At 35.5% G+C, this 14,458-nt stretch overlaps 1 protein-coding gene across 1 annotated transcript in view; it reads left to right on the top strand.

Annotated features, from left to right (window-relative positions):
* Nucleotides 1-14,458, top strand: part of PARP8 (poly(ADP-ribose) polymerase family member 8) — a 177,416-nt gene that overhangs the window by 86,061 nt on the left and 76,897 nt on the right. The window contains exons 3-5 of the mRNA XM_080805018.1: nt 6,314-6,351; nt 13,476-13,565; nt 13,967-14,037. Coding sequence (XP_080661144.1) covers nt 6,314-6,351; nt 13,476-13,565; nt 13,967-14,037 — 199 coding nt within the window. The remainder of the gene's footprint in view (nt 1-6,313; nt 6,352-13,475; nt 13,566-13,966; nt 14,038-14,458) is intronic.

The following is a 14,458-nucleotide window of genomic DNA, read 5'->3' as shown; positions in this document are numbered from 1 at the left end:
CTGTTTGGTTAGTTTCTGCATTTTGTTTTTTCTTATGTAAATTTTAAAAGCGATCTAACTGGGAAAGAAAAGCTCTGTAAGGTTAGGTTTGTCAGAGAAATTGTTCTACAGAGTAGAGTAAAAGACAGAATGAAATTGTGGGTTTTGCTTCCTGGGTGTAGATGAAAAAGTATGAGCTCAGAATCCAGGACTCTTGAGTTTGAGGGGGCAGAAACATTTTGGGACCCACTTGTAAAATACAGCTACTGAATCTGGTACCGCCGAGAGGTCTAAATCTAAAACAATTTCCTCTTCAGATCTGAGTTCCCCCCTCTTTTATGTTAAAACTGCCATTTTCCTGAGCTCTCTACTACTCCTAAAAAAATTTTTTTGGAGCGCCTGGATGGCTCAGTCGTTAAGCTTCTGCCTTTGGGTCAGGTCATGATCCTGGGGTCTGGCGTTGGGCTCCCTGCTCTACCGGAAGCCTGTTTCTCCCTCTCCCACAACCCCTGCCTGTGTTCCCTCTCTCACTGTCTCTGTCATATAAATAAATAAAATCTTTTAAAGTTTCTTAAAAAAATTTTATTTTTCTTCGATTTGTGAAGTTGGGAACTAGTTCTAAACTCCATTTATTTATACTTTGCAGGCATTTTGGAAGAAATAGGATGGTAATGGGGTGAGCGGTGAGTGGTGAGGTTAGGTGTAAGAATGAACTTATGAATGCTTTTAATTACACAAGAAAACAAATGTAGAAACAAAATACAGGATCTGGTAGATAACTGAACATCTGAGGACATCCCCCTCCCCCCCCCGTCCCCCTCCCCCCCCCCCCCACTCCTTCAGAAGCTCTTGACAGTAGAGCTAGAGGTCTTTGGTAGGGACAGTTGCTTTCAGAGGAATCACAAGTGGAAGCAGCTATTTTATTTAAGAAATGATTGAAGTTCTAGAAATAGTTTAGAGATTCCAGTCTTAAATGCGTGATATTAAGAACCCAGCGTGGGGGAAAAAGGGACGCGGGGCGGGGGGGCGGTGGCCCAGTGGGTTAAGCGGCTGCCTTGGGATCAGGTTGTGATCCCAGGGTCCCGGGATTGAGTCCTGCCTCAGACTCCCTTCTCGACGGGGAGTCTGCTTCCTCCTCTGCCTGCTGCTCCCCCTGCTTGTTCTCTCTCTCTGACCAATAAATAAGTAAAATCTCAAAAAACCAAACCAAACCCCAGTACTGTGCAGTACATGCAGTATATACCGGACGTGGAGGGACCGACTAACTTCCTCTACAAAGCACCTCAGTATAATTGTGGTTTAGAAGCCTCCTCTAAAATTTTGCAGGCATCTTTTTTTCCTGAATCAGAACTCAGAGCTTGGTCCAGCTTTCTCTTCCTTCTCTCGTTCACTTTCTTTCCTGTTCACTTCCTCACGATAATTTCGCCTGCTTTAGTATTTAATACGTACGGTCCAGGCCACCCTTACTCCTGTACCTGTTCAGCTTGGTTCTTTGCTTCCCGCCCCCGTCCCAGTGCTGCCCCCCGCCCCCGTCCTACCTGTTAGGTCCTTTAGCTTAATCATCCATGTCTGCTTGTACTAGATTGTTCCCCTAAGAACTCTGTAAGCCCCAGAGTGAAACTGATTTGGATTTTACAGCCCTGGTGATTTTCCTTCTGGTGTACTACCAAGAAAATGCTATATAGCACAGGAGCTGATGAGTCATTTTGTAGGGCTTTTGCTTTCTATTTTGTGTTTGAAAAATTAGGTATGATCCCGAACCTGGAAATGTTTCTTAAAATCAGGAGGATAATAGAACCGTAATATAAAATCATTAGTGTTAGTTTTGGTCTCTGATTAATGTAATATATTGTGATTTTTGAGTAACTTGAGTTCCCCAATAAGCATTCATTCATGTGAAATTTCATTTTTGTACATTTTCATTGCTTGTACTGGAAGCTGACTAGAGTTACTTGGCACCTGCTGTTCTCTGTCTGGCGTTGTTCTGGGGACCTTACACCTGTTAAACCATTAAATCATCACAGCAGGCTTGTACTGTAGGTTTGGATTGTCCCATTTTACTGAAAAGAGATCGAAGCCGAGTGTATTGAAGTAACTTTTCATAATGCCTCTCAGCTAGTAGGGCTCAAAGCTGGATTCTGATCTATGTTTGTGTGGCCCCGATTACAACAGGCTCCCCAGTTGGAGATAAACATGGGAACGTATTAAGGCTTCCTTTTGGATTTGGGCAGTCATATGGATGAGAAATGAAGCCAGCTCCTATTGGTTGAGATGGTAGACTGTTGGGAATTAATTCAGCTTAGTATTGAGTGCAATCTCTGGCAAGATTCCAGGCTTCTATCACATAGTTCTGCTGGATGAAGGGTTGCCTTGATCAATAATTTCATTTCTACATAGTATAGTTCTGTTGCCTAAGGGGTTGACTTGTGGGAAAATAAATTCATTGAGGTCATAGTGTGTGTCTCCCCCAGTTTATCTGAAGCATCGCTGGCATGGTTATTTTATCTTCTAATTCCTGGCATTTGATTCAGGGCCATGATTTCCAAAGCTGGTCCCTTGGCTGGCCTCCACCATCTGCCATTTGTTGCCGCCTTCTCCTCCCTGTTACATACCCCCCCACTGATAGTGGCTTCTGAATCCAATCTCCTACTTCTTCAGTCGATCCTAAATATTGCCAATCCTAGTGATTTTTTCACAATACTAACTTTGCGTCCAAATGCTATTGTGCTTCATGTCATACTCTGTGATTCCCTTTATATAATGTTCTTGAAATGACAAAATTATAGAGATGGAGAATTGATTAGTGTCTGCCTGGGGTTAAAGATGTTGGGATGAAGGGAGACAGGTTTGACTCTAACGAGGATAGCATGAGGAAAATCCTTGAACGATGAAATAGTTCCGTTTTTTGATGTATGATAGTGAGCTCATGATGCAAACGTGATAAAATAACGTAGAACTATATGCAAACTTTATCTAATGTCGATTTCCTGCTTTTGTTATTGTACTATTGGCATATAACATGTAATTAATGGGGAAACCTGGATAAAGGCTACATGAGACCTCTCTATCTGCGCAATTTCATGTGAACCTTTAAATATATAAAAATAAAATAAAAAAATACTATTGTGCTTTAGAATGTTTAAGTTCCTATGTCTGTCATATTGGTTATGTTTTATATTCTTTGCTTGCTCTTACATTAATCATACAAAATCATCTCCTGATTTTTTTTCTATCTAAATCATAGTTAAACATTGACACAATATTTGTCTTTTATCAGGTTACCAAGAAATGCTTTTGAGTTACTTAAACAATGAAGTATACTTGATGAAAGAACAGTATATCAGTACTTGGTCTCATTACTAACCATCTTGTTTTCCTATTCACTTCCTTATTCATTCTTGTCTTTGTGTAATTTCTTTCCATGGACTAAGCAGCATGCCAGGGGTTTGATCTGAGGAGTCTGGAAGACTTGGGGCTGCCTGAAGGGGTTGCACAGCCTGTGGCCACAGTCACATGGCCCTAAGTCCACTCACAAATTCTAAAATTCGTCCTAAATTCTAAAAATAAGTCCTCCTTGAGGCCTTAAGACTTAGTGTTATAAGAGCCAGATGAGCCAGGAAACCAGGATATGAACTATGGTGAAACACAACCATCCATCCACTCATATTTACTAAGACTAGTTTTATAGTGCAGTGTATGATCTTTCTTGGTGACTGTTCCATTCATGCATACCTGAAAAGAAAAAGATACTCTGGAGATATAGTTTGTTTTTGTTTTTTTTTTTTTTTAATGAAAATCTGTTTCAGATCTTCCATGTCTTTAATGATTTTTGGGGGGTTGTCTTGTTGTATTAATTACTCAAACTATGATTGTGCAGTTGTCCCTTTCTCCCTTTATCTGTCAGGTTTTGCCTCATGTATTTTGAAACTCTGTTGTTAGGTGCATACACATTTTTGTTGTTGTGCCTTCATCCCGACAAATTCACCCTTTATCATTATGATCTCTTTTTATCTTTGTCTTGAAGTTTTTGTTATTAAACACTTGAGTCTTATGCTACCCTTTGCATGGTATAAATTTCCTTCCTTCCAATTATATTTAATGTGGATCTCTAGAATTGCATCTTGTTTTTGTTCTTTTTTAATCCATTCTGACCATTTTTGCCTTTTTATTCAGTGTAATTCATCCATTAGCGTTAAAAGCAATCCTTGTTACAGTTAGGGTCAGGCACCATTTACTGTTTGTCGTTTATTTGTTCGTTCTGTGTTTTGTTCCTCTGTTCTTGCCTTCTTCTGGATTAAACATTCCAAAATGATTTTAGAATTCTTTCATCTAGTTATTGTTTTTTAAGGTTTTTTTGTGCTTGTTCTAGGGATTACAGTGTATCCTTAATTTTTCTTAGGGTTATTGTTTTGGGTTAGTACTACAATGTTTTATTTAAGATGTAAGAATCTGGAAACTGTATATGACCATTTATCCTCTCTCTGACATTATGCTATAATTGTCATGTGTATTACATTTACATGTTTTATAAATCCCACAGTGAAGTGTTAGAATCTTTAAACAGTCATATATTTTTAAAACATTAAGAGAAATATTACAACTTCTGGTGCTCTCCATTCCTTCTGGACCTTTGATTTTCTGATATCATTCACCTGGAGAACTTTGGGATTTTTTTCTACTTTAGGTTTGCTAGGACAAATACCCACAATTTTCTTTTATGTATAATTTTTAAAATTGATCTTCATTTTTAAAGATCTATGGCCTGGATATAGAATTCTGGGTTCATAGCTGTCAGCCCTGCCTTCCCTCCCCTAGCTCTTCATCATTGTACTGTCCTCTGTCCTCCGTTTCTTATGAAAACATTGATTCTTACTGTTGTCCTGTATGTAATGTGTCAAGTTTTTCTCCTCTTTTAAAAATGTTTCCTCATATTTGATTTTCAGCGGTTTGACTCTGTGTAGCTGGGTGCAGCTTTCTTTGCACTTGCTCTGTTCAGGGTTTTCTGGGCTTCTTTAGTTTGTACATTGGTCTTTCACCCAAATTGGGAAGTTTTCAGCCCTTTTTTCCCCCTGTATTTTTCTCTCTCTATTCACCTCCTGAAACTTTAGTAATACAAAATGTTTGCTCTTTTGCTACTGTCCCACAAGACCCTGATCATCTGTTTCTTCTTCGGATAGGATTTTCCTTTTTTGTTTCCTTAAGCATATTTATATTAACTGTTTTAACATCACTGTGGGCTAATTCCAGCACTTGGGTCAAATTTCCACTTGACTATAGGTTAAATTTTCCTGCTTGTTCGTATGTCAAGTAATTTGGGTTGCACTGAATTTACTTTGTCAATGATACTTTGCATCGACTCTATTCTGTATGTTCCTTCAAAGAGAATTGATTTTTTTTTTTTTTTTTTTTTTTTTTTTGTCTTAACAGCCAGTTAATTTGGCTGAACTTAAACTAAATTTTGACTTTTCTCTGGCAGGCAGCAGTTCCCCTGATCCATTCAGAAAGCTAATATTAAATAAGTGCTGAGCGTCATGCACCATAATAGGTGACTGTGTTAAAAATAAAAATAGACATGGACCCTTACCTCAAGAGACTTACAGTCTAGCTGATCGAGATAGGAAAGTGAACAGAGAAGCATGGTAACTTTTAATACATCACTGAGATAATATCTGGAAGCAGTCGGGTTACTGAGAAAGGAGTTGTGAAATTGTTAAAATGTAATTTAAAAACTATTTTTAAAGCAACCCAATCCTTCTGAAGACAGGAGATCATTTATTTATTACATATCATGATGTGGCTGATGAATAACTAGTAGTTGCCCTGGCATCCTGTTGTTAATTCTTTGAAGGAAAGGACACAGGACATGTTTCAAAAGCACAGCATATTGTGGGGAAACATTATTAAAAATAAATGCTTAAATTCTGAACTGCCATACTAAATAGGAGGAATACTTTATGTTTGGTTAAAAAAAAAAAAAGATTTGATAAAATCTGAGCAAATGACACATATGGTCATAGCTTAGGGAATATTAGATATTGCTGAGATTAAAAAGACCTATCTATACTAAAGGTACCACTGTTGGGAGAAAGATATTTCAAAAACCATTTATACTCATGGAAAATATATATTAAAATCCTGTAAGTTTCCTGTGTCAAATACCAAGGAGGTTTTTTGGTTTATACTTGTATCTGTACTTATATCTGGAAAAATGAATGTCTGTACTATATCTGTAAAAATGAATGGGTAATGTGAGGTTGGTTTTTATTTTGTAAAAACATTTACCTTAGTGGTAATTTGAGCCTTTCTTTTCTCTTTTTCCCCCCTGTTTTAACAGTGTATCCTATTCAGTACATGTGTCTGAAGATTACCCAGGTATGCTTTTCTTCTTTCTATTTTTTATTACAAATACTCGTGTCATGATTTCTTTGAATGTTTCTTTCTTATGGAGATGGGGAATGTATATAAATATATCTAAGAGTGAAACGTTTGCAGGAAAAGACTTGCAGATCTAGAAGAATTCTCTTGGATGCCTGTGAGATGCATGTCTTACCCTGCGATGCAGTCCAAAATCAAAATAGTTTCCTGATGAAAAGTCGTGTATTTGAACCCGTGTGATAGCTTCCGCCTGTGTATGGTTATGTCACTATAAGTAAAACAAAGAGTCCTGAACTGGTTTAGTTGTTGGATTTGGAACATCATTTGGCTTTTTATAATGTAAACAGAATAGGTAAGAAGAACAGCTAAACTAATAGCTAAAAATAACAATTGCTAAGAATAAGCCTGTCTTCATTTTTCTAAGTATAAAAAATGATTAAACATTTCTCATAGTAATCCTATGAGATTGTTACCATAATATCACCATTTTCCTCCTGAATGGTGACACACCTAGTAAGAGGAAGAGTTGAGACTTGAGCCCAGTTGTCCAGAACCTACGGACTATACCGCTGGACTAGACTGGGTATCTGGTATACACACGGCTATTCTCACTGTGTGTCTGTCTCCTGAAATGGATTAGAAGGCCTATAGATACTTGTCCCTAGAAGACAGAATGTAAGAACACTGCAGATCCCTTTTTCTGTAAATCAGACAAGTGTTTTTCTTCTAGGCCTTGGTCGGTCCTATTTTCTAGATGCATGTCATCTCATAGAGCCCAGGCTGTGGATGCTAACATTTCAGTCACAACAATGTGAAGATACAAACAGGATGTTCCTCTTTAGTATTTTCCTCACAAGTGATATCTATAATTATATTTTGAATAAGAGCATAAGGATTGCAGACATAGTGCAGAAAAAATACACCTTGATTAGTTTACCCTCAGAGCAAAGAGTATAATGGAGGAATCTATTGTTTATTGTATTTTGTGGCAAAGAACAGCAACTCTCTCTCCAACATTCTGACTTACTCAAATCAGACGGTCACCAAACAATACTGTTGTGATCTGCAAGTATCATAAATTAGAATCAATTCTTATTCAAATCTAGCCATTTTATTCACATACTATGCGTGATTTGGATCATATTTTTCTATGTAAAATTACTAGGTTGCTATAAGTAACTTTGATTATATGTACTTGGAATATTTTTTAAAAAATAATTAGTTCATAAGGTAGTATGAAGATCTCCCTTCTTTAACATTTAGGTATTTTTTGTGGCAGTTTGCATCATGCATTTAATCATGCATTTTTAAATAATACCAAATGTTACATTTAAAAATAATTTTGTAGGGGCGCCTGGGTGGCTCAGTTGGTTAGGTGTCTGCCTTTGGCTCAGGTCATGATCCTGAGGCCCCATGTGAGGCTCTCTGCTCAGGGGGGAGTCCATTTCTCCTCCTCCCTCTGCCCCTCCCCCTGCTCATGCTCTCTTTTCACTCTCACTCTCTCAAATAAATAAATAAATCTTTTTTAAAAAGTACCATGGCTAACATTAACAAAAATAAATAAAAATGATTTTGTAAATCATAAACTCCCTTACAATTATTTTGCTATGATCACCACATGTGTTAAGACTATCATATAGTTTTACAAGGGGGGGTTATTCATTATTAAAGAGATGCTTTTTTTTTTTTTGATAGTAGTATATAAAGTGTTCTAGGCAGATTTCATTGGAAGTAGCAAGACAAAATAAAATATTTATGAAGAAAAATTTTTTGTAGTTGATTTTGCAATCAACTCTCTCCCTTGTGATTTTTTTTGATGCTGAGTGTTAGCCAAATAAGTATGTTAGGAAAATAAAAGTTAACCTCACTATCGTACATAATTATAATTATTGTACTTCTCATCTGAGGCAGCTCCTAGAGATGTCAATCATGAGAGGACTTTAGTTAGGGTGATAGAAATAACGCCACAAATCAAAACCCATCTTGATGACAGTGAATCATTCTGTAACACAAGAAATAGGGCTGAAGATGCCTTTGGTAAACCAAGCGAACAAAATGTTTAGCTCCCTCTTGTGGCCAAGAGGTATCACGGACTTTTTCTCGCCTTGGCGCGAGGGAGCCCCTCTAAAAATGCAATATACAAAAATTGAAACTTGCTAAAAACTGGTTATTATTTGTGCTTTTTCCCCCTTTTAAACAAATTCCCATCCTGAAGAAAGTCTGTAGTAAATCTGCAATATAATTTCATTTCTAAAAATAAAAGGAGTGTAAATAAAACACAAGTATGGGTGAGAGAGATTTGTACATTTGGGGGTAGGATTTTGAATTGGTTGATGTGACCAACAGTACACTGTGTACCGAGTATTTCCATATACATAATTGAATTGACTTTAAATGCCAGTTTGTGTATAAGCAGAACAGAGGCTATAATGACATTTTGTACTTGAAGAAATATGCTAAGAGAGGTTAAATAGTATTTCCCAAGGACATGTAGTTTGGTGGTAAAAACCAATTCTATGTATTTTTATGGAGCTTTCGTCAAAGTATTACCATGATAATATTTCCCCATGATTAAATTTTAATCTACATTTATTTGTACCAATAGTTCAGTTAATACACTTGATTTCTCAGGTAGATAATATTGTATAAAAATTACCTGTTTGCTCTCCCTTTCCAATAATCATCCTTGTGTTTTTTGGTTCCATTACCCTGCTAGAACTTCCAGAATATTTTTAATAATTGATATGAAAGTTGGCAGCTTTGTCCTCTTTTTTCAAAATTAGTGATCATACTTCCATTTGCTTTCAGAAAACTACTTTTCTCATTTGCCAAGCTTTTTTTTTTTTGAATGACTATTAAGCCTTTATCAAATTCTTGTTTAACATCTGTTGAGTTATCATACATGATTTCTCCTTTGAACAACAAGGTGATGAGTTATATTATTAGTATATATCTTAATGTTGATCTCTAAGAATTAGATGCATTTTGTCATACACTTTGTCATTAAGGACTTGGCATTGTACCTGTTCTTTGTCATTTGACAGAACATGCAAGCCAATCTCTCTGAGCCTGGTATTTTTTTTTTTTTTTTTTAGGGAACGTTCTGGGATTAATAATTATTTTTCTGCCATGATTATTATCTGTTCTGATTTTCTGTTTCTTAGTCATTTCTAAGCATGTGTTCTTCTTGAAAGCTCACTATGTTGGTGAAAGGTGCAACTTTTTTCAGCAAGAAGTTTGCTTATAGTATTCAGTATATATCAGTATATACATCTGAAAATCTTGAGCATCTCTATGGCTATTTCTCCTTTCTTCTTTCTGTTGTTTTACATTTGTTCTTGCCTTTTCTCCCTTTGATTTTTCTTCTCCAGAGTTTTACCTACTGTAAAATCCTTTCAAACAAATAGCTTTTTACTTCATTTTTAATTTCTGAATGCAGTCATCTTGATAGTACTTTTGTTAATTCCTTCTGCTATTGTTCCTCAGCCTGGTTTTTTTTTTTTTTTCTCCCTTCCTACTTTTCCTGGATTATATGGTTGACTGATTAGTTCATCATCCAAGTTTGAAAATTTGAAACTTTCTTTGTCCTGTGGAAATGTATGAGCATAATTCTTCAAATTCAGGATTATGTCACTCTGTTTCTCTCCTTAGGAATGAATTTATCATTTTATAATTTTAATCATTTGCTAACCTGTGTCTGTCATCTTTTGAAATCAGTCACAGTTTTGTTTTTTGTGAACAAAGAGGGTCTTTGTTGAGTGTTAAGTATACCTTAAATAACATGGATATAAATGCAATGCTAAATGATATGTTGGTTCTTTAAAATAAAGTGAAGAAATAGTCCTTCTGGTTTACTTGTATTTCCTTATGTCATTTATACTGCAGACAGATTTTTGCTTTTTGAAAGTAAGTATATTACAAGTCACAGATAATTGGCTCTCCTGTAATAGAACAGCAGAGTTTTTTCTCATCAATTCCCACCTTTAATTAGGAGGCTCGCCTTACTGTGGGTGTGACTTCTCTCATCCCTTTTATATGCTTTACAACATCCTGCAGCTGTTGAGTGACAATTTTTTGACATTAAAAAAGCATAGCAAAGCATTGATGTTTGGATTCAGATGGTTTCACTACATACTAGTCATGTGTAATTTTAATTACTTAAATAATTTGGGCCAATGGCTTAATTTCTCTGAGCCTTGGTTTCCCCATCTTTAAAACAGGGATGATAAATGAGTGGCTTGAAGGTTGACAAGAAGCACATGAATAATATACATAACATTCAGGGGAGGCATCCAGATTTTATTATAAAACCAATATAATTATAATTATATAAATTACATAGTAATGAATACTGGAATGACTTGGCTTAAATTATGTTGCATTTGAAATGGAGTGAAAACAATAGTTCAGGAGATGCTTTTTCATAGCTTTCTACCCATTTCTCACCGGTTGTCCATGAACGTTCCGCTGATGCTTGCATAGTCTGGTAGGGCAGGGAAGAGAAAATAGTCATACTGTTAACAGCCTATAATAAAGATCTTGAGGGCCTCTGCAAAACTTACACATTAAAGAACCTAACTGTCCCCAGAAGTTTCAAAAAAAAAAAAAAAAATTGGCAGCTCTGGAGTTAAGTGGGAGAATTCCAGAGAAGGAATTTGAGTTTGAAAACATTCTATTCTGTCACTGACTCATTCTGTTACCTTAAGTGCATTCTTTATTCTTTTTATGTCCTACTTTCTCATGTCTAAACAAAGATGATGTTATTATTACAGATGTCAAAATAGTTTGAGGAAGGTTTAGAAATGATTATTTAAACAACAACAAAAAGAGAAAACATAGAATTCATTCATACGGCTGGGACGATCCTCAGAACACATCAGCAAAGCTTCATTTTTAGAACTGAGCCAACCGTGGCTTAGTTAGAAAGGACTGATAGCTAGTTGGTAGCTGGGTCTAGACTTTATGTGCTTTGTCTACTTTCCTGTATTTCTGTTCTTCACTTGGGTATATACCCCTTTGATCTGGCCTATTATGTTGTAATGATGATTTAATAGATATTGTCTTAAAACCTGAAAACATTTTGGCTTGGGTAAATTAAGCCGGAAACAGAAGTTGGAAGTGTTCTAATGCCTAAATACTGATCAAAATACAAGCTGGGAGAAAATCTCTTAGAAAATGATATGTTTGACTGCATAATCCTGTCTTTGAGCATTTTGCAACATGTATTCACCAAATTATATTCTCTGGAATCAAAGCTGACTGCCTTCCAGTATCAACACTATGTAAACCGTTTCTTTAAACTGAGTTATTCACTTCCCCATTTTCATAAACAGAAAGCCCCAATTTACTTGTGTCTTGAAGCTGTAGTAAAATCCTCCTTGTTCCATGACCTTGAGATACTGTGTGATACTGTGTCCATTTTATGGATTTTTCTGGATCTCCCCTTCTAGTTGGTGGTCAGCTATTAATTCTGTTGCTTTAATCCACACTTTTAATACCCCTTTTCTCCATAAGTTTGCTTCACGGAATCCACTGTGCACAGGGAGAATCTAATTCAGTTGATTCTGTAGGAGATAACTTGGAATCAGTGAGACTCTCAATGAGGGTTTAAGAAATTTAAATACTGGCTTTGATAGAGGGGTTTTGATCCCTACCTCAGAGTATGAGGTTACTGAAAGAAGAGACTCCAGATAAACGGTTGAAGTCTCAATCAATACGACAATAATTAAAATAATTAAAATAAGTTTAATTAAGTTTAATTAAAATAAATTAAATTAAAATAAATAAAATAATTAAAATAAATAAATAAATAAATAACTATAAAGTTTAATTAAAATAAGTTTATCTTAAATCTGTTTCTTAATCTGTGCTCCCGCTTGATCAACACAAAAATCTCACACCCACCTTGATGCCGTTTGGAAAGAAAACAAGGCAAAATTTGCAATTAAAACAAAGAAATGGGGCAAACCTATTGTGTTTCAAATCTAATCCACACTCATGTCCTCTGATCTTCCCGAATAACTATGAAAACCTTGTGTCTGTTGAACATCTTTTGTGGCTTCGCTGTGACTACATATGGCTCTCACTGACTCACTACCCTAGGTCTAAAAACAGTGCAGATGTTTCTTTGGAAATAAAGTAATGACTTTGATATCTATCAATTAAAGATGATGTTCTGACTGTGCTGACACAAAATTATGAAAACTTGGCTCAAGATCTTTTGTCGTGTACTCAGTTGTCAGAATACTCATTCCCTTTTGCAGAAACTGATACAGGTTTCTCTTGTTTGTTGGGAATATTTTATGCTTTTTATTTTTATATTTTGTGTGTTTTATACAACACTGATGAGAGTATTATAGGACCACTATTAATGACTTGGTGTCTGTTAAAACAGCTCTCTCCCCGATACCCTGTACCTCTCAAGGAACCAACTAGAATAAGTGGCTTTGTGTTATATTATATTACCATATGTGTGAAAGTCGATATTTATTAGGGAAAAATCCTAAATGTATAAAATAAATAATGAATAAAAAAATTAAGTAAGCTGTGGAATAATTTAATGTCCTATGAATGCAACTTGTATAGTATTGTTTAATGAAAATTAATTCATGGAAGAAGGGTTGTGAGACTTTATACCAATTTAAAATGTGCATTAGAGTAAAACGGAGGTATGGTTTTCAACACAAACTTTGGTTCAAATTCTTTAGTGATGTGATATTGAATTTGTTGCACCAAATGTGCTAGTTTAGCTCTCTCTTTCCAACCACTAGCCTGCTTCCTATAGCAGCTACTGATACTGGGAATGACCTTGTTCAGTGAGTTAGGGCAACCTCGAGCATCCCAATGATCTGTTGCCCCATGGAATATGAGAGATGCATTTGGGTTATATTCTCTATCCAAAGTCTCTATTTCTCTAGGAGATGTAAACATCTTTAGAGAGGCCATTTAAAATTAAATCACACATATATCTGAAATACACTTAATTTTTTTCTGATATTAATCAGAGGAGTAGTATGTGCTTCATGGGTGGTAAAAGTGATGTGGATCTAACCTCATTTTTTTAAATAAAGGGTGTCTTTTTTCAAGTTACTATACCTTTAATTGTCTACATTTCTTTGCAGATAATACATACGTATCAAGTTCAGAAAATGATGAAGATGTATTAGTTACCACAGAGCCAATTCCAATAATTTTTCATCGAATAGCAACAGGTAATAGGAATACACTATTTTTTAAAATTCTGGGTAATTTTTCTTGAATACAGGTAGCTTTATTTTTTTTGTTTCTTTTAGCCCGTGTAACAGAAGAGGCAAACTGAATATTTAAAAAGCTTGCTCAGGACAATGTAGATCCCACGAAATATATAATGAGAGCTGAAGGAGTCTATGTAGTGGCACTTTGGTTTGACCATATTTTTATGACCATATTTCATATTTTCTGAAAAATGAGAATAGCATGTATATCACGTAACTTCCTGACATAATACAATTTCAAAATATTCCTTAATTTTCTTGTGAAGAGAGAATCATCTGAGGGGTGTTTTTATACTGAAACTTACGAATGTTTGGCAAATAGTGTACTGAAAACTGAAATGATGTTTTATAACTTTCAGAATTAAGGAAGACAAATGACACTAACTGTTGCTTATCCATAAAATCCAAATTACAGAAGGAAAATGGAGAGGTATGGATATTGCATTTCATGTTTTATATTTATTTTAAAAAGTAGGCATATTTTAAATTTACCTTATATTTATAGTTAGTATTTAATATCATCACTGTTTTTGAGGTTAAGATCTCCTCTAGCGGATGAAACACAAGCTCGTGGCTGAGAGATTTAATGTGTGGGGAGGGTAGTGACCTAGAATTAACTCAGAGAAGAATGCTCTCTTTAAAATAATAGAATGTCTGGTTTAAATCTAGATCAAATACATACGAAGCTTTCCTTATTCTTCGTATGTTCATCAAATACGTAAGTGACCTAGGAGCACTAGGAACAAAGGGTGATCTCTTTAGCTAAGGTAGCAAAGAACATGGGTACGTAGAGTCATTATTATGGACCAGTGTTAAAACAACAACAAACTCATACCCCCTTCCTTACCTTT

Source organism: Martes martes (assembly GCF_963455335.1).
Source record: "Martes martes genome assembly, chromosome: 5".
Taxonomy (NCBI): Eukaryota; Metazoa; Chordata; class Mammalia; order Carnivora; family Mustelidae; genus Martes; species Martes martes.
Note: the sequence above shows the minus strand (reverse complement) of the source record. Positions and strands in the feature narration are given on the sequence as shown.